This window comes from Adiantum capillus-veneris, chromosome 20 (assembly GCF_014529385.1).
Source record: "Adiantum capillus-veneris isolate H3 chromosome 20, ASM1452938v2, whole genome shotgun sequence".
NCBI classification, from domain to species: Eukaryota; Viridiplantae; Streptophyta; class Polypodiopsida; order Polypodiales; family Pteridaceae; genus Adiantum; species Adiantum capillus-veneris.
Genome location: NC_140950.1, coordinates 84,332,180 through 84,354,004, shown reverse-complemented (window position 1 = coordinate 84,354,004; position 21,825 = coordinate 84,332,180). Strand labels below are relative to the sequence as shown.

At 42.7% G+C, this 21,825-nt stretch overlaps 1 protein-coding gene across 1 annotated transcript in view; it reads left to right on the top strand.

The window, feature by feature from the left end:
• The first annotated feature begins 5,989 nt into the window (after positions 1–5,989).
• The window catches only part of LOC147432847 (ARM repeat superfamily protein), a 95,700-nt gene continuing 79,864 nt past the window's right edge, over positions 5,990–21,825 (top strand). Inside the window, exons 1-2 of the mRNA XM_086492633.1 lie at positions 5,990–6,588; positions 7,247–7,787. Of these exons, the coding sequence (XP_086348759.1) occupies positions 6,079–6,588; positions 7,247–7,787 (1,051 nt within the window). The 5' untranslated portion in view covers positions 5,990–6,078. The remainder of the gene's footprint in view (positions 6,589–7,246; positions 7,788–21,825) is intronic.

Below are 21,825 nucleotides of genomic sequence, written 5' to 3'. Positions count from 1 at the left end.
AACCATATTGTGTCTCTTTGGAAAATGACGAAAACAATGACATTTACGGTGAAAAAATGAGTAGCGACCATAACTTTCTTACTGATGAAAAGAATGAAGAAGACCATGGTATTGATGACAATATATAATGTTTTGTGATAGATTTGCAAAGCAATACTACCATGAAAAGCACTCTATAATGAGTTAATTTGGCTAAGCACAACTATCATATATTAAGTAGTATTTCATCATGCGCAAATATTGAATAGGTTGAAGAGATTCTTCAACACTACAATGGTAATTGTGTGAACAATCTTCTACCAATTCCTACTTGTAGCTCAACCATGATAGTATGGAACAAAAGTACGATAAAGATGAGATTCCCTATTGTGAAGTTATTGCAAGAATTACTATTTGTTAACATGCAATAACAAGTCTTGTTTGCTCATTCATCAGGGAACGCACAATCTTCTAGTTGCTAAGGAGGTATTGAGATCTACAATCAAAAGAACACGTGAGCTTGATTTTAGTGTTATTTCCAAGTTCCTATTGTAATGCTTGCAGTAAAAAGTGCTTTTAAATTTTTGGAAAAACATCAATTATTCAACATGCGTCGCACCTAGTAACCTTTTGGAATTTTGATGGCGTATAGACCTATGGAAGCTATTGTGATGCTTGAGGATTGGATAACAACGGTCAATCCTTTACCATGCAGTCATGTTCCTATTGTAATAGAAAGTTCTTGTAAAGTTCTATTTTGTGCAGCATGTTCTTTACCATATGGTGCACCTTCGAAACAATTGGAATAATTGCTGGAGCATAGAGCTATGGGAGTTATTGTGGGGCTTGATTTTTTTTAATAGAGTTGTCAATTTTTTACCATGCAGTCACATGAATACTTTCTTGCTTAGAGCGATGTCAATATGGTGTTGTACCTTGTAGCCATTATGAATATTTTAGAGTATATATCTATAAGAAATATGTGCATTATTGTGCGATTGTGTGGTGTGCTCATGCTCTTATAGGTATGTATGTGGTGATAGATATGTATGTATGGAATTTTCATCTAATGCCCACGGAACCATCTTGTTCCATCTAGAGTGATCTTTTGGAGTTAAATTTGGGAGGGAGATTTGGGAGTGAGCTTTTCTTTGGGGGGGAATAATCCCCATCTCAGAAACAAAATAAGCGCCTCGCTCCATAGCTCAGTCGCAAAGCTTGCTCAAAACCTGCCCTCACTTTGCTCGGTCTTGACAAGAAGCACCACCAACAGGTGGCCAACAACTACAACATGCACAACACGAATAGAGCCCATCACTACTCGCACAAAATTGGTGGAAGGCTAGGCCATAGCCACCAACATGGATATCTCCCCCACAAGGGGAGTCTCCTAATGAGACACCCAAATAAAGCCACCAAATATTATATATAGCTTAGCCTTTTCCACATGCGGATTTAAATCAACCCACATGGTAGTGTTGTGCCACTTGGCATTAACAAGGATAAACATGCTTTTTTGCATAGTGTTCAAGAAAAGTGTATCTTAGCTTAGAAGTTCAAGATAGTCACCTGAGAGGAGATGGAAAAGGAAAAGTGCCCCTGTGTTTGCAAGAAAAAGGAGTATGTTTCTACGTGGGATTGGCTTAAAGAAGTTTGAGTATGTTTGAGTTAAAAAAAAATTCCAGATACCTAAGAAAACACATACGTGGGCCAAAGGTTAGACTTCAGACTTGAGGATTTTGACCACTCAATATGGGGCCAGACATTGGGCCTTTGAGCATTTATTAGACCTCCAACAATTTGACAATGGCAGTCGCCCAAACATTGGGGACACATTGTGCGAGACATTGGACATTAATGACATACAAGGGATTTAGAGGTAAAAACACAAGCCAACCATTACATTGATTTGGGACTTGGGTCACTTGAAATGGCCACCCATTAGTTGAATTTTGGACTTGGGTCACTTGAAAGGGCCACACGTTAACCCAATAAAGTGAGAGTGGTATGAAAAGAACATAAAATAAATATGAACGGGGTGCAAACCATGCAAACAAGAAAAGGTAAACTTGGGAATCTTGCCTTGGGAGCTGCAGTTCTAGAATGAAGCCATTATAGAAACAAAAAATCACCAGCAAAGCTAGTGCTTTGTTTTGGCACATTGTGTCAGAGAGAGGAGAAGCCTTCCAGTTTAGACATGATGCCTTTAAATCTTATGTTTCCTTTAGAATCATTTCAAAAATGGCGTCTACACTTTGTGGGCCAATCAAACCAAAGGCAAAAAAATATAGAAAACATGTATGTTTCGGTAGCTATATCAATTATCATACCAAGTCGGTGGAAGCTATAGCATTGAAGGATAATTCAAAAAATTAAATGGCTAAATTCATGTATAAAAATATAATGACTAGATTTTGGATGTCCCAGAGTTGGTCAATGTTGAGGGAGGTCATTTTTTAAATCGTGTTATAAAAAAGTTGACGCAAACACACATGATTTTGCAAAAAAAATCACAACTTATCATCCCAAGCAAATGGGTAGGCAGAAAGTTCTAATAAAGCGTTGATCAAGATTCTAAAGAAGATATTGTCAAAAAATGGAACTAATTGGGATACAAATTTGGATTAAGTTTTGTGGTCATTCAGGATAGCTTATAAGGTGACTACATGGATTACACCTTTAGTCTTGTTTATGAATTGGAAGTAGTAGTACCAATGGAGTTTGCAGTTCCAAAGTTTGAGAATTGTAGTTTAGATCATATTATCCCTCGAAAAATCAGTTCAGTATAGGTAGAGGTATGCATTACAGCTAGAAGAGGATAGGACAATGAGTGCTTACATTGCTGAAGTTATTAAGAGAAGAAGACAAGCTTGGATTTGTAGAAATTTCCAGTTCAAAGTGTTTAAAGCAGTGAATGATTGGGTGATGTTGTATAACTCTAAGTAGGGTCCACATCCAGAGAAGTTGAAAATGAGGTATATTGGACCTTTTAAAATAGTTGAGGATCTTGGTCAAGGAACATTCGATTGCAGGAGGTGTCACAAAGGTAGAGAAACCTGTCAATGGATTCATAAATTATTTTGGTTGTGTGATTGTAGATCAAAAGAGATTAGGAAGGCAGTAAGGAAATTATGGATTTCTAGATCAAGGATACAATTATCGAGGACATCAAAGACAAGAGGATTTCAAAAATAGAGAAATAAGGGTCAGCAATTCAAAAATCTAGTGAGTTGTGGGTATTGTAGTAAAAAATCTCACTATATTAGGAAGTGCTATGATCGAGGATTTGCATGGATTAATGATGTAAATGAGAAATCATTTCAAGGTCATATTCCTTGAAAAGAGGGAAACCACTCAAATTTTAGTACGGGGAGGAATAATTCTTCAAAAATTGACATGAGTTTGGGAAATTTTAATGACAAGGGGGATTGTTTGAGTATGAGAGTTGCTAGGGCACGACAAAATATAGGGAGTTTGTAGGCGAGAGACATGCAATACGACTACTTAGAAAAGCTCAATGCTTTGCATTCACAATTGACACAGTTGGAGTCAGAGTTGTCCATTGGGACTATGCGAGTGGCCTTGTGGAAGACATTGCTATGATTATAGAGGAGGAGTTAGAGGTTCATGTGGTGGAAGGTATATTTGCAAGCAAGGGAGTTGATGTTGTTGAAAGAAAATATGAATTTAGGCATGGTATTGATCTCTCACATGAAGAAAGTCATATATGGCTGAAACTAATTGGGTTGTGGGAATATGAAAATTTGCCCTGGGAAAAGTGGTGTCACAATGTCAATGCCAGGGCAACTGGAATATGTTAGAGGATGTGGTGAGTGTGACCACTTATAAGGTAAATGTCCACTTGAAGGCTCCTTGTCCTCTCACTTTCCTAAGTCCAAACATCATTACACTAGGGATAGTCATAATAATAAGCCTTCTACATCAAGTCAACATTCTCTTAGCAACCTTAGCTTTCCTATCAAGATTATAATCATCAACTCCACGAAGCAACAACCATCACCATCAATCAATGTCGTGGCCCCAAAAGATGACACTACAGAGCCTTCTGGGTGGCCTTGCTTGAGCTCAAAGAAGAGCCCTTGGCATCCCTCTCCCTATCTTGGCCTTAACTACTAAGGTTACTTCTTCCATTTCTTTCTAATGATGGGTCCTAGGGTAAATGTCCCCATTTAGAGATGGTGATATTGGGATGCCTAGATCTTCGCCTACTCTACGATATTTTAGAAGAGAGGCACAATAGATAGTTGATGCGCAAGCCTTTCTCATGTTAAAGGCACCAAGCTTGTGATGATCCAAATAAAGAATGCAAGGTAAAAGATTGTGTAACAAAAATGCGCACCATAGGGAAAACATACCTAAGGGTATTTAGAGAAAATGGGATAGCAAGCTTGAATATGCATATGATCAAATAATGGGTGAGCATGTTACCACTTGGCTTGGTGGAAATTAATCCAAACATATTTCCAAATAAGATATTTATTACATGTTTGTTTTGGGGGTAAGAAAATGACACACCATTATGCGGGCATGGGGAGAAAAAAGGAAATTGGATGTCATTTGTGCAATTTTGCGGATATGGTATAGGTTGATGCTTGATGTATTTGCTAGAGTGGCCAAAAATGATAATTCCAATTATATTCCTGATGGTAAGGGTGTTAGTTGTGTGGGATTTGTTGCCTAATTGTGTCGAACGTCTTTGGGCCCCATTTGGATCCGAAACAAGCCTGATATGACTCAAGTAGCACTATTTACGACTTTTTTGGGTCGGCACAAGTGCTAGATACATGCACAATGAATATATCAACTAGTCTTTAGACTATCAAAATACATACACATATTGAATATTGAATTACTGAACTCAGGAAAAGCAATACACAACACCTCTCTCTCATTCTGAATAGCAAACACTCCTGTAAAGTCTCATATCACAGAGAAACACGCAAGAACTGTGGCACAAGGCACTCATGTCATATTTCAGAAACTTAGTTACATCAATTACTTCCGTGATTCAGGAGAACAACTCCTTATATAGAACCTGAAACTTGTGTTGGCTTTTCACATCTCCATGTATCTAAGGCCTATTAAGGTTTACAATGTCTACCTTCTACACCTGGCACCACTTGGGAGTTGATGTGTAAAAATGAGACTCGTTTGCCACAATCCTTGCTCATACTTCTCAGTGTAGATCCTTCTTGGCCAAAGGGTCTACTATATTGGCATCTTGGCAAAAGCCCATACCAGTTAGGAGTTTGTTTCAACACTTAAACTGTTCACCGCTTTCTATGGCGACAAAATGGGTTATGCCTCAATCTTTGAGCTCATATGCCTTATACTTTGAAGGTTTTTGATTATGTTCTCCTAAGTAATGTTGATTTATGATGGGCTTGTGGTTTTGCTAGTCCTTAATACATGGTCGAAATATTTCCTTCTTATTTGTGACATTTACTCTTATCTTTTTGTATGTCTATTTTACTATCATGGTGGAGTGCCACTTGAATCAATGTTACTTCTACATTGTTAGCTAGCTATTGTCCATTTTAGCAATTTATCCTTCTATTGCAGTGGTATCTTCCTTTATGTCGAATGACTTTATCAAGTTTGACATGTGACTTTTTATTCTTCTCAAAATGCTACACTCTCTAAGTGACATCAATAACAAGTGTGGGAAGGTTTTGACAGTTCTCCACGAGCTAAGAATACATATATACTAGTCCATTTGGTGTGGTTGGTTGTGGCAAGTAACAACTCTCTAGAGCATGTCCTTTAGGCAATGAATGGTAGGTGGCTCTTGAATTTCATGTATAGATATAACCGCTTTAGCCCTGTTATTCTTGCTTCATTTTACCTTGTATCATTTAGGATTTGATGAGGATTTTTAAGGCAGTAGCTCTAGTCTCTATGTCAATAAGGGCTAGCAAGAGAGTGTGTACTACTGCTCATTCTACTTTGACTAAAGATTTGCATTTTGGCTGTGAGCTATCAAAAGAGTAGAAAATTTTAAGCATTGCCGATGGTTCACAGCCTACGTTTATCGAAGAGGTTTACATAGGTCGACGGCACAACAGCGAGAAGGTGGCAATGGCTGTCGAGGAAGCCATGGACACAACAGAACTTTCAGCAGCACAAGAGGGTGACCTGTCTGTACAGGTCATCTCCAGGTACAAGAACTCTGTAGCTCTCGAGCATCGCCATCTCTGCGCTGTCGTGGCAGCCATGGCAGAGGTCATCAAGGAACAGGGCGTGCCCCCCACCCCTACTGCATACTTTGCAGCTACTATGTCCGCTCTCGATCGCCAGCACTCGAGTAACCTTTCCCACGAGAGTGACGACCATGTCACTACAGCCCTTTGCACCTTCCTTGCCATCACCCTGCCCAAAATCTCCCCCCCTGTGGTTCGGTCCAAGAGCTCTCCTTGCCTCATGTTGCTGATTACCATTATCAGCAGTGGAAAGCTCTCTTCTGGGGGTCTGAAGCCTGCCTTCAATTGCGTTGTAGCATTTTTGGAGGCAGCTGATACAGCTGATTGGTTGGGCATTGCTCCTGCTTTTAACATTCTTCTTAATTACTGCTCGGATCAGCGACCCAAGGTACGATGCATTTTGGTAATTATGCAATTTTTCTGTTCGTGCTTGCATGCATCATAGAGCTCTCTGGGGTGTTGGTTCGGCTTGAATAAGACAGATTCTGGGGTTTTGTGCTACTCTTGAGAAGAAGAAGTTGCAAATATGTGTATTGTATGTAACTGATAACCTGACTTTGACCATACTATAATTTGGAGTCTGGACCCGGTAGTACTTCTAATAATGAAATATTCAACCAGAGATGTGGATAGCGGCACTTTAGGGTCACTGATTTCTTGTGAAGTATAGCTTGGATTCACAACTATCTCTACCTTTGAAGTCTCTGGGAAACGCACAATATACCATCTAATAGAGGGCACACCGTTTTAAGCCTCCAGTGTGTTGGTAGTTTTGTTATTTCCCATGAGCTGAAAGTCCCATTTGGTTCTTTAACTGTCCAAAGCAAAAGTACTTTTCACCTGTTGTCGATTTATAGCTCAATGAGTACCTCCTCTATTACCACTTATCCTAATATGGACTGAGAAGGTCGCCTATGAGTTTCCTCTTATTGTCGGTTAATACAGTCGACACTTTGTAAGGTTTAAGCGTGTACTCTGTTTTAAAATATAAGGGAGTTTACAAGTTTTTATGGAATTTTAAGTGACTGTCAATTGTACCCATGCAGGTGCGGAAGAGGGCTCATGAATGCTCAGCAGATGCTCTTCGCAAGTTTCAGAACTCAGCATCTCGCACCATGGCAAGTGAGGCAGTTGTCTCTTTGTTTGAGAGGTCTTTTTTGGCTGTTAGCCAAAACAAAGGAAGAAATTCTGCTGACAAAGCTGCAGGAAAATCTGGAACTACAGAAGCTCTTCAGATTCTGTATTTATTAAATGCTTTGAAGCTTTTGCTGCCTTTGCTGTCAGGAAAGTCCATTGGAAAGGTTTTGTCCATCTTTAACAAGCTCTTGGACCTCGAGCAACCCTTTCTATCAAGGCAAATTTTCAATACTCTGCAGCCTTTATGCACAGATCTCAATGCTGAAATTCCTGCTGCAGCTCTTTCTAATCTGCTAGAAAGGCTCGCTGCTATGATTGTTGAAGAGAAGAAAGCTGGTGATGAGAGCATGGTTGCAGCTCGTATTCTTGTGAAGGGCATGGAGAAGCTTTATTCATTAGATTCACAATCTTGTGCGCTGAAGCTTCCTTTAATTTTCCAGTCATTAGCAGGTATAAATTGTTAAAGTACTTCTGCTAAGCTTGTAGTTAACAAAGATGGCTTTACAGTACGCATTTGGTGATGACCCAAGGTTATGTCTATATTGTTGAGCATTTAACCTTTGCTTCTTGGCTTGGCATCGAGAACATTGTCAAAAACATTTATACTGTATGCAACCTAATTAAACTGGATATGAATGCTCGGCCTTGGAAAGATATAAGTATATACCATTATTACGACTATAATGTTAACGAGTTTGTTTGTTTTAGGCATGCTTGTCAGCTGGGGGAAAGTGGAAGGTCATCTCTTAGATGAGTCTTGGTATGCATGTGTGCTAGCCTAGAGGCACTTGGTTGCACGATGGTTACCTGAATAGGTCTGACTTGGCGGGTGACCCTTAGTGCTTATTCTTTAGGCTCCTCTGTTATTGTTTATTATTTGTCGTGCTTCCTGGTTGGGATGTGGATGTGGGTGCATCTATGTCCACCAACTGCCCCCCAATTGGTTCACGTTCCCAATGAGGATTGCTTATGTGTAGGGGGGACTCGGTGGACCCCACGTGTGATTCGTAGTAGATTGAGGTAGGATTTGCGAAGATGCTTGGTTGTGGGATCAATTAATGTTTGATGAGTAAGGTGCATCACCTATGTAAGAGTGGCATTTGATGATGTGGTCACTTGTTGGATCGTGGGTAATCAATATGAGACATTTGTCTGCAGCATTTAGCACTTTGGGAGCCTAGGGTGATGTATGTATGAATATTGCGGACTTCTTGTGGCATTGCCCTTGTGGATAGAGGAGTTATTGTGCTTGGGCTGGCTCAGAGTTGGCCTTTTTATGGTAGGGAAAGATTGCAGACTTCTATTCTCTTAATCATGCGAATTGAGAGCAGAGTTGGGAACAAAGATCGCAGATGCCTTACCTACTGTTGAGCATTCATGTGTTGGGGGAGCTTTTAAGTTTTAATATGCTCTAGGAGCCTATTGAAAGGATTGGCAGCAGCCACACAATGCTGCATGGGGGTGAGCTTGTGTCCTGGGAGGCGCTGTGTATGGCCTTGTGGCCGTTTGATGTATGGCACACAGAGCCTTTGTGCACCAGAAGGGGAACTTGGATTTATCTTGTTCCGATTGCTGTTTTGGGGCCACTAACCTTTCTCACATTCATAGCTTTATTGCTGGGGATCTCCTTCGAGACTGAGGGGACTCCACTTCCATCTTGATGGCTCTTCCTTATCCCATTATGTGCTGGTAGTTCTTCTTATTGAGTAGGGACCACACTGGGGTAAGTCATATGCGTGGGATTCCAGAGTGCTTCTCGGCGGCTATTCCTTCTCTGATTATGCATCGGTAATTGGGATCACGTTGGAGCGAGTCAGATGCTTGGGCTCCGGATTTTGGATGAGAGTGTGTAAGAGAGATGTGACACTGTTTTGGGCTATGCCTCATGCTCATATGGCGTGGGAGGCAATATATTATATATATGCTTCTATGCAGGTCAGATTGCATCATGAATTTGTGACTTTGGCAGTTTCCGGGATCACACCTGCTGTATGTGGGGGCAGCTACAGATCATGTGTTCATGCTTATATTTTTTGGCTATCAAGGGGCACTTTGGATATGTTCCCTTCCGTTGTCCATACTTCTGGGGCCTACTGGCACGATATAGATGAGCCAGGGCTGGACTGGATAGTTTGAGGAGTGACGACATGATTTTTCCTTTCATCGACAAGCTTCTCAATGGGACTCTGTTGGGGGATATGCTCTTGCGCTTGTCATTCTCGATCAGGGTTATGCTAGCTCAGACGGCGAGATGGCAGCATGAAAGTGGAGCTTGAGGAGATCATAGAGATTGCTACAAACTTCTAGATTTTTTTTTTTTTAAACAACAATGGACCTCTGGCTAGCACGGATGCTTCTAGGGCTGAGGTGTGGGCTTACATTCGATAGTGGACTGTGGGACACGGATAGCATGCGAGCTATCGTGGAAGGACCATTGTCAGAGGCTAAGCTGTATGATCCTTTGGGGATTCTCTCTTTTAGCAACTATCCTCGTGAGAATGGCCTCACGTCAGCAGTAGAGGTCGAAAGAGGGTTTATTTCCAAGGAGGGTGGTGTGACGGATGACATACGACAGTGGTGACTGATTACGGTCTTCGACTCAGCCTACAAGATTTGGCAAAGGATTTACTTGGGGAACTTTTACACGCTACATAGATAGCGTATGCTGACTTGGGATGCTACATAGATAGGATTTTGGAGCATATGCTTGACAGCATTGGTGCCTTTTGGGAGGTCACTTTAGTCCACTTGTAGGATGAGGATCCTGTTGTTTTACTGCTTGATTTGAGAAAGCCTATGCTATGCTAATTGGAGCATTCTTGAGGGGATCATGATGAGTACATGATCCTCTAAGTCTTGGAGTCAAGGTGTCATGGAATTATACAGTCTTGCTCCAAGTTAAGTGGTTTGGTAGGGTGATAAGAACCAAGATTTGCATTGATCAGATTTGTTTGTTAGGGCGGCCCCCCTTACTCCTTCCCTCTTCCTATTCTGTGCCGAGGTACTGAGTAGCTATCTCATTGCACAGGAGGTTGGGTTTTGAGGCTTGCATATGCCAATAGGATCTGGAGACCTTTTGTGGGGCTTCATGTGCGTTTGTCAACCGGCTCAAAACTATTGGTTTTTGGGTTGTCGCACATCCCCCACCCAGTGTGATCTCGAGATGATGGTTTTTGGTTTGTAGCTCTTCGCTGAAAGGATGTGTCTTTACGTTTTTAAAGTCATGTCTCTTCACCAGGAGATGTGTCTTTTCATTTGTATCTCTTCGTCTCCTATATAAGGAGCCCTTGTATCACACATTCAATCAATCAACACAGAGTCTTCTGAGTCTTGTTTCTGAATACAGTTCAAGTTTCTTAAGTCTTGATCATGAGTTTAAGTAATTAATGAAGGATTAGCAACTAGAGTCCTTACAGTGGTATCCTAGCAATTTTTTTTCCCGGGACCCGAGGTTGTGAGCCTCTCACCCTCGCCGCTACCCTCACCCCCCCTTACCGGAGTTGTATGGAAGCAGAAGAAAGGTGGTACACGTACACATACATGAGCATGAGGTAAACGCACTTTTCTGTTTCACTTATATAAATAAGAACAGAACACTGATGTGTCTCGGCTGCGTACCCGGTGCATTTGTGAACCTGTCTGTTGGTGACTCTTCACGTGTCCCATCCCTTGGGTGGTAACCCTTTGAGCCCGCTCTCATACACCCCTTCATGTGAAAGGGCACGGACCTGGCAGGCAGCCACACCTTCGCCCATGCTCGCACCCTTTCCCTAAGGAGATGTACCCCTTTGCGCACCTCTTTGTGGGATGAATTTCAGACATACGCTGGGCTGAATTCTGGAAACGCTGGGCTGATTGTTGAATTGCACCTCTACTCTCGCACCCCTTTATGCGAACACACTCACAGCAGGCAGCCTGCCCCCCTTTTCTTATGAAGCGACGCACCACTCAGTTGAAACGCTGCCATACTGAAACACTGGGCTGATTTCAGCGCTGGATAAATTCTTACGCTGGCTGAAAACTTACGCTACAGATTAGTTTTACGCTGGCTGAAAATTTAGTCTTAGAAACTCACTTTTGTGTTTTGTCCGTTGGAGGTGCACGGCCAAACTTGGCTTGCCTATCCCAAAATTTACCTAATTTTTAAAAAGCCCATGTGAACTCACTCACTTGATCATATAAACCCCCAAATAAACTAACTTAAAAAAACAAAGAGAAAACCCACCAGATCAACATGAATTCACGCATTCGTTTATTGCCGGCGTCACTCTCTCTTCCACTCTCCCGCGTTGGCCTTGTGTACACTTTGCGCGCGCGAGCCTTTTTGCCATCATAGCCGGCGACGAATTCCGAACACTACTCTCTTGTTAAAAAAAAAAACATTTTGCACCCGAAGTGGTAGATCCTTCGAGATTATTACCCGACCCCAGAGCCCGGAACCCGTTCGGAACAGAGTTTTTGCTCGGAGCACCCGTCTCGGAACCCGTTTCCGAACTAGAACCTACATTTGTTCGAGAGTTCCCTTTGAGGCGTACCATGCCAAATTCTTAGGAGGAGGTGGTCAATCTGACGACGCCTTTACTCTTATCAAGGTGCAGATGGCCATACTTTCCACAAGCCTCGCATCACTTCACACTTGCTTGGATGAGATGCATACGCAAAATACTTTTTGGAGTCGTCCTACGACTTCTCGGGCAATTAATGCTGCTTCTCCACCACCTTCCGAAGCTTCAACGGACGAACCAAACGAACCAGATCCAACTGATGATATAAACAATCGTGAACTTCAATCACTCTATATATATATTTTTTTAATGCTACACAAAAGAAGCTTGATGTTAAATTGTCGGAACCGTATAATGGTTGCCGCGACAAGCGCGTGTTGGACCAATGGTTGTTCAAACTTCAAAATAGAGGCTTACTTATCAAACACAGATTTAGTCGAGAGTAAAAAGTTGCACTTGCTAGTTCTCTGCTCAAAGACGCAACATTTCTTTGGTGGCAATGATGGGTTGGATGGTAAACATACACCTTCTTGGGATAAATTCCGGCGTGCTATTTGCAAGGCGTTTGAGCCTGCCAATGCGGATTTTCATGCCCGGTCCTCTCTTCGCCGCCTAAGCCAGACAGGTTCCTTGGCCGCGTACATCAAAGAGTTCCAAAGGCTAACTCTGGAGATAGAGACCCTTAGTCCCTCTGATAAACCTCAGTTTTATCGACGGGCTCGAACCCAACTTAAAGGACGATGTGCATAAATACAACCCTACCACCTTGAATGCTGCAATTGCCTATGTGGAGCGTCTTGGCGATAATCGGCACCCTAAACTAAATTTTCTTCTTGGTGACAGATCTTCAATGCGATCGCAGAGAAATCTATAGCCAAAGTCGCCATCAATTTCAGTTCAGACAGCAAGCAACATAGCCTTATTTAGCTTCAAGTTTCTATTCTCAAGATCGACAATCTCAAAGCAGATCTTCTTCAAATGCTCCACTTGATCGTGGTAAAGGACGTGATTTTTCTCAAGATCGGCATTCCAATACTCAGCAAGGCTCTTTGTCAAATGTATCTTCGACTTCAAAGAATGAAGGATTATGTACAATTTGCGGTGGTGACCATAGATGGTATCAATGTCCAAAGAGACCAAATCCGTTTAATTTGAAAAGAAATTCCAATGCTGAACAACCAGATTCTGCTAAGGATAAAGGAAAATTTGTGATCACTACACTTCGTGTCTCAGAGGATATGACTATTCTTATGAAGCATTCTCAATGCAATTCTTCAGTTTTGGAGCCTCTTTCAAAGCAAGTTTTGAGTCTTCTTGGAACTCTCAATGGTCGTTCCATCAACATTTTGGTGGACAGCGGATGCTCTAATAATTTCATCAGCACTCAAATAGTTCAACAGCTTGGCTTACCAACTCAAAAGACATCTCACTTATATGATGTGGAATTAGCAGATGGATCAATTTTAACTTGTGATGAGACAACTCGACAGGTGCAGTTCTGTATTCAAAATTATGCAGATCAACTGGATTTCAAAGTTATGCTTCTATCTTATTACGACATGATTCTTGGTTAGCATTGGTTACTCCAATATGATCCAGCAATTAGCTTTCGAGGACATACTATCAATTTGTTCAAAGATGGACGTGAACGGATTTTACACGGGCTTTATCATGCGGAACGAGTGATTCAAGCCTCACATGCACAAGTCAAACAACATGATACAGTGGATTATGAAGCAAATATGATCTCGATGTAGATCCAAAAATAATTATTGATGAAGAAGCTTTTCCAAGTGATACTTCGTTACCAGACAGAGATAAGGACATGGTTGCAGATTTTGAGTCTGAAGACGACTATGCTTTCTTTGAGTCTTTGCCAGATGATGATATGCCAATTGCAAGTGATGAAGTGAGTTTCTGAAGATGACTCTGAAGAATTTTGGGATTCATTATTGGATGATGATTACACTCTCAAGACAAAATCCTCTCTAGTGATTACTGAAGTTGAAGTTATCCCATTTGAAGAGTATCTTGAGAAGATTTCCTCTTTCCCAAATATTTTGCAGCTACTAGAAGATTTTGAATCAGAAGTCTTACATCGCATGAAGAATTTGAAGATCAATCTCTTGTTGCAATCAACCTGATTAAACGAGATTCTTCTCAAAAGACTTGAACAATGCAATGACATGGGATTTAGCAATCAAAGCAAAAAGGTTTCGCAAGAAGCAAAAGTTCAAGCCCAAGGTTTCAGATAACTCAAAGACTGAAGATTTTCGAAGATTCAATGCTTTTCGAGAATTCTATCAACATCAGAAGTCATTTCTTTGACACGATCTCTCATTTGAAATGGGAGGGAATGTCACGATTGTGACTATTTGCAGTATTACATACACTCTTAGTTGCAGATACGCAAAGTGTCATGCCAAGGAGGACCCCTATGCTTGGATGGTCACTCCCCTTTGCCCCAAATATGTGCCTCTTCGCCAAAAGCTACACTCCTTCGACGATTGGTCACACCCCTTCGCTCTACCGTTGCGACTCTTCGCCCAATGGTTGCAGCTCTTCGCCGAAAGGATGCGTCTTTACGTTTAAAGTCATATCTCTTCACCAGGAGACACGTCTTTTCATTTCTGTCTCTTCGTCTTCTATATAAGGAGCCCTTGTATCACACATTCAATCAATCAACACAGAGTCTTCTGAGTCTTGTTTCCGAGTACAGTTCAATCTTAATCATGAGTTTAAGTAATTAATGAAGGATTAGCAACTAGAATCCTTACATTTGTGATGTCTTATTGTCACGTGCACATCTAGCCTTATGTGCGTGTGGACAAACTAAGTCCTATTTCTAGGGTTAAGGACAGCCTAGGAAGTGTTTTGGCATCCTTGTGAGAGTGTACGCAGGACGTGCATGTCTAGGCACTTTAGTGTTGTTGCATGCCCTTTGATTGCATAAGAGCACAACCCCCGTCTACTAGGTGTAGGCGTTGGGAAGTGTTTCCATTAGTACCAAGCCTAGGTAAAACTACATATGACACCTCTTATTAACGAGTCATCAACTTATTAATAAGTGACATTTAGCCTTATTTTGGGAAGGTCGTGTCACAGAACCTTCACTCACAGTATCAGTCTCTCTTCTCTCTCATCTTTGCACATCTCTCATGAAGTAAAAGGAACTCTCTCATTTAGTAAAAAGGAACCTTGAGTACACACTAAGCACTCATCCTGAGCGCACACCATCAATCACTTCCGCTGCCTATAACACTTATCCTTGTTTGTTTAAATTTGAGTACTTTTTGAAATTTTAGTCACGTAAGCTTCTTTAACTTTTTTTGCTCAAGCCTTTGCTAAAAGCATTTTCAAGTGAATAATGGTTTGTATTTATCTACCTTGTTTAGTAACAAATTACATGATTAAGTCTTTTCTTTATCCGTTTTCTTGCGTCCCTTGTTTTTGTATTCTTTTGTGTGTTTTAGCCTCTCTTATAATTCTTAAGTTCAGACTTTTTGGCCTTATGAAGGTAACATATATATGGTTAAGGTTGGTGGCATTTCATTCGTTCATTATTCTGACATCAGTTCGGACTCGTCAAAGAAGCACATGCTTACAGAAAGTATCTTCACAGTTTTCATGAACAGGAAGAAAGATTTCAAGTGTCCCGTGCATGAGTAAAAATGTTGCCTTGTCAAATACCTTACTAGTTTTATGTGCTATTTAGACTAATGCTTGAAGATCACCGCGACCAACCAAAGGCAGAAGAAGAAGCTCATGTTGCATTGGCAACAGGGGATGTAACAGACTTGGACACTCAAAGTCGAGAATCTACCGCGACACCACAAATAATCACTTCAAAACAGTTCACAGTTCACAATGATTCGACACTAGCCCGACGGAGTTCCGTGCCTAGAGATATTGGCCCCAAAGACTGGCGGCCCTTTCGGTATTTCTTTTTGTATTAATCTGCAACTCAAAGTACAAGCAATTTGTCGAGACTCACTCTCAGACTTTGCGTCCAGATGCTCTGAGAAGTGAGGAGAGCCCGAATTGCCAATTTAAAGACTTACAAGGGATGCCAAAAGCCGAAACGACCTACCATGAGACGATTGAACGTACCCACGGCTCCTGTCAATCCAAAAGGCATAACAATATACTCCCATTGCCCTCGCTTGGTGCGAAAGGCGGTCTTGAAAATGTTGCCTTTGAATACCTGTACTTGATGGTATCCACTTTTGAGATCGACCTTGCTGAAAACCTTTGCTCTATTGAGCCTATCGAGGATATACTCAATGCGAGGCATCGGAAACTTGTTCTTGACGGTCATCTTGTTTAATGCCCTGTAATCAACACACAAACGAGACGAACCATCCTTCTTGCGAACAAACAAAATAGGGGCAGCAAAAGGACTTACACTAGGACGTATGAATCCTCTCGCCACCAACTCCGTGAGTTGTTGCTCTAATTCTTCCTCATGTGACTTGTTCAAACGGTAGGGAGCCTTACTGACCGGCTGCGCTCCCTCCAAAAGCTCGATGCGATGGTCCTCCGGCCGCTCGGGTGGGAGACGAGGTGGAAGATCATCCTGCAAAAAGAGATATTTAAATTTCGTAAACAACTCCGAATACTTACCTGGAGCCTGAATGCTCTGGGAAACTGGAGCAGCATAAATGAATGCCGCTTGTGCTCCTCGTCGTAATTCACGCTTTACGTGTACATGCGAGATGAGAGGCAAAGAATGCAAGCTCTCCTCAACACGAATGATGAGGGGGGAATCAGGATCGGAATGTAAAGTGATCGTGTTAGCACCAAATTTAATGTGAGCATCAAGTTCACGAAACCATTTAATGCCTAAAATCATATCACATCTTGAGAGAGGAGATACTAGAAATTTCCTACGAAAAGAAGCTTGTTGCACGGTAAAAAGCACATCAAGGCACTCCTTTGTGATGAGAGAGTCCATACCGGGAGCGAAGCTAGAAACCTCGAGAGGAGCTTTCTGACTAACCTCTAGGCGGGCTCTCTCAACGAGAAGGGGACTAATCACATCATGCATACTGCCTGGATCAAACAATATGATAAAACGCTGCCCTTTTACATGACCATAACACTTCAAGAGAGATTCATCAATGTGTGTCAGAGTCTTGAGAAGATGTAGGTTGTGTTGTGACTGAGTTTGTGCTAGTTGTGGTTGCCTTGGATTCTTTAGGTGGGACTGTCTTAGGACAGGCCTTCTTAATGTGCCCCTTGACGTGACATTGAAAACATCTACCTTCTTTAGCATATATCACTTGTTCTTCAGCCGTGATGTATTCTCCTATAATTCCTTGTGAAGCTTTTTCATCAGGGGTTAGCTTAGGTTTTGCAGGTGTTTTAGCTTTACCCTTAGATTCATTGTTAGAGTTCTTTTCCGAGGAATTAGATGAAGAAGGGCTAGAAGAATTACCATTCTTACCATTCTTTCCGTTCTTACCATTCTGTGTGTTTTGAGAATTCTGGGATGTTCCTTGAGAAGTCTTGTTTTCCTTAGGCTTTCCTTTGTTGTGCTTCATCTCTGGGGCGAGAGCAATTGCTACCACTTTGTTGAGATCGATTGGATCGAGTACCTCGACATCATACTTGATATACTCGTCCAATCCGTAAAGAAATGCCTCCTTGCGCTTTGCATCCGATTTGCGTAATTGAGTGCCGAGCTGCAAAACACGATTAGAGAAAGACATAACCGGCATACCGTTTTGCGTGAGAGCTCGCCGATCGCCCTTCAATTGTGCAAGGTATTGAGGTGGCATAAACCGCGCCGTGAGCTTGTCTTGGAAATCAGCCCAACTAAAAGAGGGGGGCGTGAAATCGTCGGCTGCCTCTAGGTGCGCGGCTAGCTGTGCCTCTTGCCATGCTTGGTACCAATTAATGGCATCGCCGGCAAGATACATAGCTGCCGTCAAAACTTTGCTATTGCCTGTTTTCTTAGTTGTTGCAAAATAAGCATTAAATTGATGCAACCAAGAATGAATAACAATAGTATCCATCTTACCGTCATACTTACTGAAGGTCAACTTCTCCGTGACTGGATTGTGTGAATCGGCATCGTGGCTTGCGCCATTGGACAAACTTCCACGATCTTTGGGTGGTTCCGTCTTCGAGGTGAGAACTTGGGCAAGCAATTCTTGAGTGCGTAGCTCTCGTCGAGCTTCACGCTCGGTCTCCATAGCCAATCTATGAGCAGCACGATCGGCCTCCAATTCTGCGTTTCTTGCTGCCGCTTCTTCCTTCCTTAGTTCTTTTCTTTCTTTTCTTGCGTCGCGCTCACGTTCTATAACAAGGCGCTTGTCTTCCTGTCTATCCATCATGGCCATCATCTGCTTCATCATTGCCTCCATAGGGTCTGGTGCACTTGGTGGCGTAGATGGCGAAGGGGGAGGGTTGAAGAAATCATCTCCGGGTGGGGACGAGTCTTGGACGCCTCTCTCATACTCATCACCTGTATGCGAAGTATCCATTCCGCTTTGGGTGACGACCATGCACTATGATCTTGGGGTCTTAAGCTTGCGAGGAACTTGGGTTCTTGAGGGTCTTGAGGTTCTTGAGGTCCTTGATTCGTGAGAATCTTGGGTTCTTGAGGTTCTTGAGGTGTTCTTTCGCTTGCAAATCGCGTTGGAGAAGGATCTTCTCTTCACCCGAGTTCTACTCCTTTCTGCGGGCGCACCCCTTGGCGGCCTTGCGCTCACACCAAGGTTACTTTTTCCCACCTCACGTCGATTGGCCGGCCGCTAAGTGCACGGTCCGCTCTCAATGAGTGAAAAGAGACACAAGGGGAGGCTGGACAAGCCCTTCTTTCTTGGGATTCCCGTCACTCTTCAACAAAACACCATTAGGGATCGACACGCCCAAGCGAACTTGGGTTCGTGCGACCGCAGCAAGCAAATTTTTTTTTTGTGGTTCTTCCCTTGAGTAATGCAGAACACTTTCCAAAGCTCTGATACCAATGTAAGGTGCAGCGGAATGAATGTTGTATTTTCTCAAGATTAGTGATCTTTATTTGCTCAAGGTTCCTTTTAATTCTTAGGGAAAGAGAGAGCTTTCCGTCTTATGGAGAATGCTATGATCACGAACAAAGTGAGTGGATATTGTGCGTGCAAGTCAATGAGACTGAGAGAAGGAGAGAGAAGAGATACGACACCTAAGAGGTTGTAAAACCCTCCTCCGAAGGCCCCACTCTCGTTGGCGAGAGCGGTCTACTTTGATTGCACAAAGGTGTACAATGCGTATGCAATGGACTGATGCAACGGGGACTATGTCGATGAAGACGATGAAGACTTTAGGGCTGGAATCAATGCTTCTTTATCTGCCGCAAAGGGGCAAGGGCTGAGAATCTGTGCCACTTTTGGGGGCTGAAATGACTGGTATTTCACTCCTCTTTATGGCTGAAAATGACTGTCTTGGTCGGGGCTGAATTGATGATGAAAAACGCTGGTTTACCTGCTCTTTAGGCTGCGTTTTTGGAGAGGTTTCCTTGGTTGAAAACGCTGGCACAGCAGGTACTATAATGCTGAAAACGCTGGTCTAAAGGGGTCCCAATGATGATCAAAAACGTTGAATGGGTTTGTCCTGCTAGCGTTAGTAAATGGGCTGAGATCGCTGATGTTGGTGCTAGGGGAAAACGCCAGGAGCATGAGAGTGATGGGATGGTGGCTGGGGATGGAAATGCCAGGTATGCAAGAAGCAAAACGCTGATGGCTGCGGGTGGAAGGGGCCTCACCAAGTTGGCCTGGAGAGGGTCTTGTTGAGAGAGGGAGGGAACACCTATTGCTTGGTAGCCTGCTGTGCTCCTTGGCTCATCTGCCAATTTGTCTAACTTGGGTTTGCTTATTTATTAACTTACCCAATTTGCCCTACTGAGTACCCAACAAAAGTCACTTAATAAATAAGTGAAAAATGTTAAATATAGGGAAAAATAGGCTAAAGTCACTTGAAAAATCCCCAAACTGACTCTGATGGAATCTGATGGAAATGCTTATGCTTATGCTTATGCAACCAGAGGATATGCATCTACTCTAAGTGACTGGGCATGCACGGTCTACGAATAGACTCACAAAAGTGCCAGATCACTGCTAATCTAAACTGACTTGATTGACGAGAACCCTGCTATGGTGTAGCTTGTCCACGGACACATAGGCTTGGATGTGTCACGTGACACTGAAGCCATAAGTGCCGCGTAAAAGGGATCGGATTTCCCGTAGAAGAGAAATCTGCTGCGCTCTGATACCACTGTAACAGACTTGGACACTCCCAAGTCGAGAATCTACCGCGACACCCAAATAATCACTTCAAAACAGTTCACAGTTCACAATGATTTGACACTGGCCCGGCGGAGTTCCGTGCCTAGTGATATTGGCCCCAAAAATTGACGCCCCTTTCGGTATTTCTTTTTGTATTAATCTGCAACTCAAAGTACAAGCAAGTTGCCGAGACTCACTCTCAGACTCGCGTCCAGATGCTCTGAGAAGTGAGGAGAGCCCAAACTGCTAATTTAAAGACTTACAAGGGATGCCAAAAGCAGAGCCCCAAAAGCTGTCCCAAAAGCTTCCAGTTAAAAGCCCTAAAAAATAGAGCATTTTATATCCAAAAAACTGCCCCTTATTTTGCGTAAGCTTTCAGCCTTGCCATGCGTAGCCAAAAAGCAAATTAAAAACTGCTGCCCTGCGTAGAGAAAAATCAGGTCTGCTGCCGTCCGTACCATCTGCCACGTCACTGTACGGAATTCTGAGATCTGCGCTGCGTTTTGCGGGCATGACCATACGGTGCAGCCACGTCATCATTTTCCAGCGGGGCAGTCTGCTGCCAGCCAAGGACTGTTCCATGCCAAGAGGGTTTGTGTGTGTGTGTGTGTACTGGGCAGCCAGCAGCCAAGTCACCAGTTTGTGACGGGATGACGCTGCTGAGGCTGTTGTGTAGGTAGACCTAGCTGAGGAAAGGTTGTTGAGCGAGCAGGTCAACTTAGATGAGCTGAGGAGGAAGAACATACTAGTTGTGGAGGAAATTAAAGGGGAAGGGCCACAACTTGAGTACCAAGACACTATGACAGAAGTGCAACTGTTTGTACAAGCTCTCCCAACTTCTATTCTCCCCTTACTTTGTCTATAGGTGACGTGCACCGTGTGCAGTTTAATGATGCAAGGAACTTTTCAACCTTCACAAAATCTGTTGCTTGCCTATGATTGCACAGAATTTGGACGAGTATGCTATCATTGAGCCATCTCGGGATAAATACTCCATTCTGGATTCCCATTTTTGAGAGAGATTTATTGGTCCAGCTCAACTCTTAAGCGCTACAAATGATGCCTCAGGTATGAGGAGAGACTCTTTAGCGAGCAGGAGCTCTATATATCACGATTCACAATGCATGGGGTTCTCGCAGATGGGAGTAGCTCATGCCTCCTCATCTGCTCCGTGTGTGATTTTCCTTGAGAGACTTGGACCAAGGCGTGCATACGAGTGTTGGGAGGGGCGGCTTGACATGCTTGTAGTGACAGTTCGGGTCTTGTAGCACGAATTGATCCATACACTCAGAGGACAGTACAATTGCATTTAAAGCAGCTCAGATCAGGTTAAGAGGTGGCACCAAGCCTTCATTAGCCTCTGGTGGCTAGGACCCTTCTTTATGGTGGAGCTTGGCCTCTGTTGGTAGTATCGGCTACCTGTTTGACTCTTCCCCCTCTCATTTTGTGATGTAGACATTGTATGTTCTGGTCCAATTTTGGGAGTCTCTCCTCCTTTTACATGTTTTTCTCTCAATAGGGGGTTGATGTAGACTGATGGGCTATATTTCAACTAATAGAAGGATCTGCTTTGTGCAGAAAAACCGAAAAAAACTGGTTCATTTTGGGATAATACAAAAGCAAACAATCTGCATTCTAGAAGCAATGAGTGCAGAAGTGAGTGCTTTTTGTGTGTGATAGCTTCTGTACATGACAGAGAAATCAGGACAATTAAAA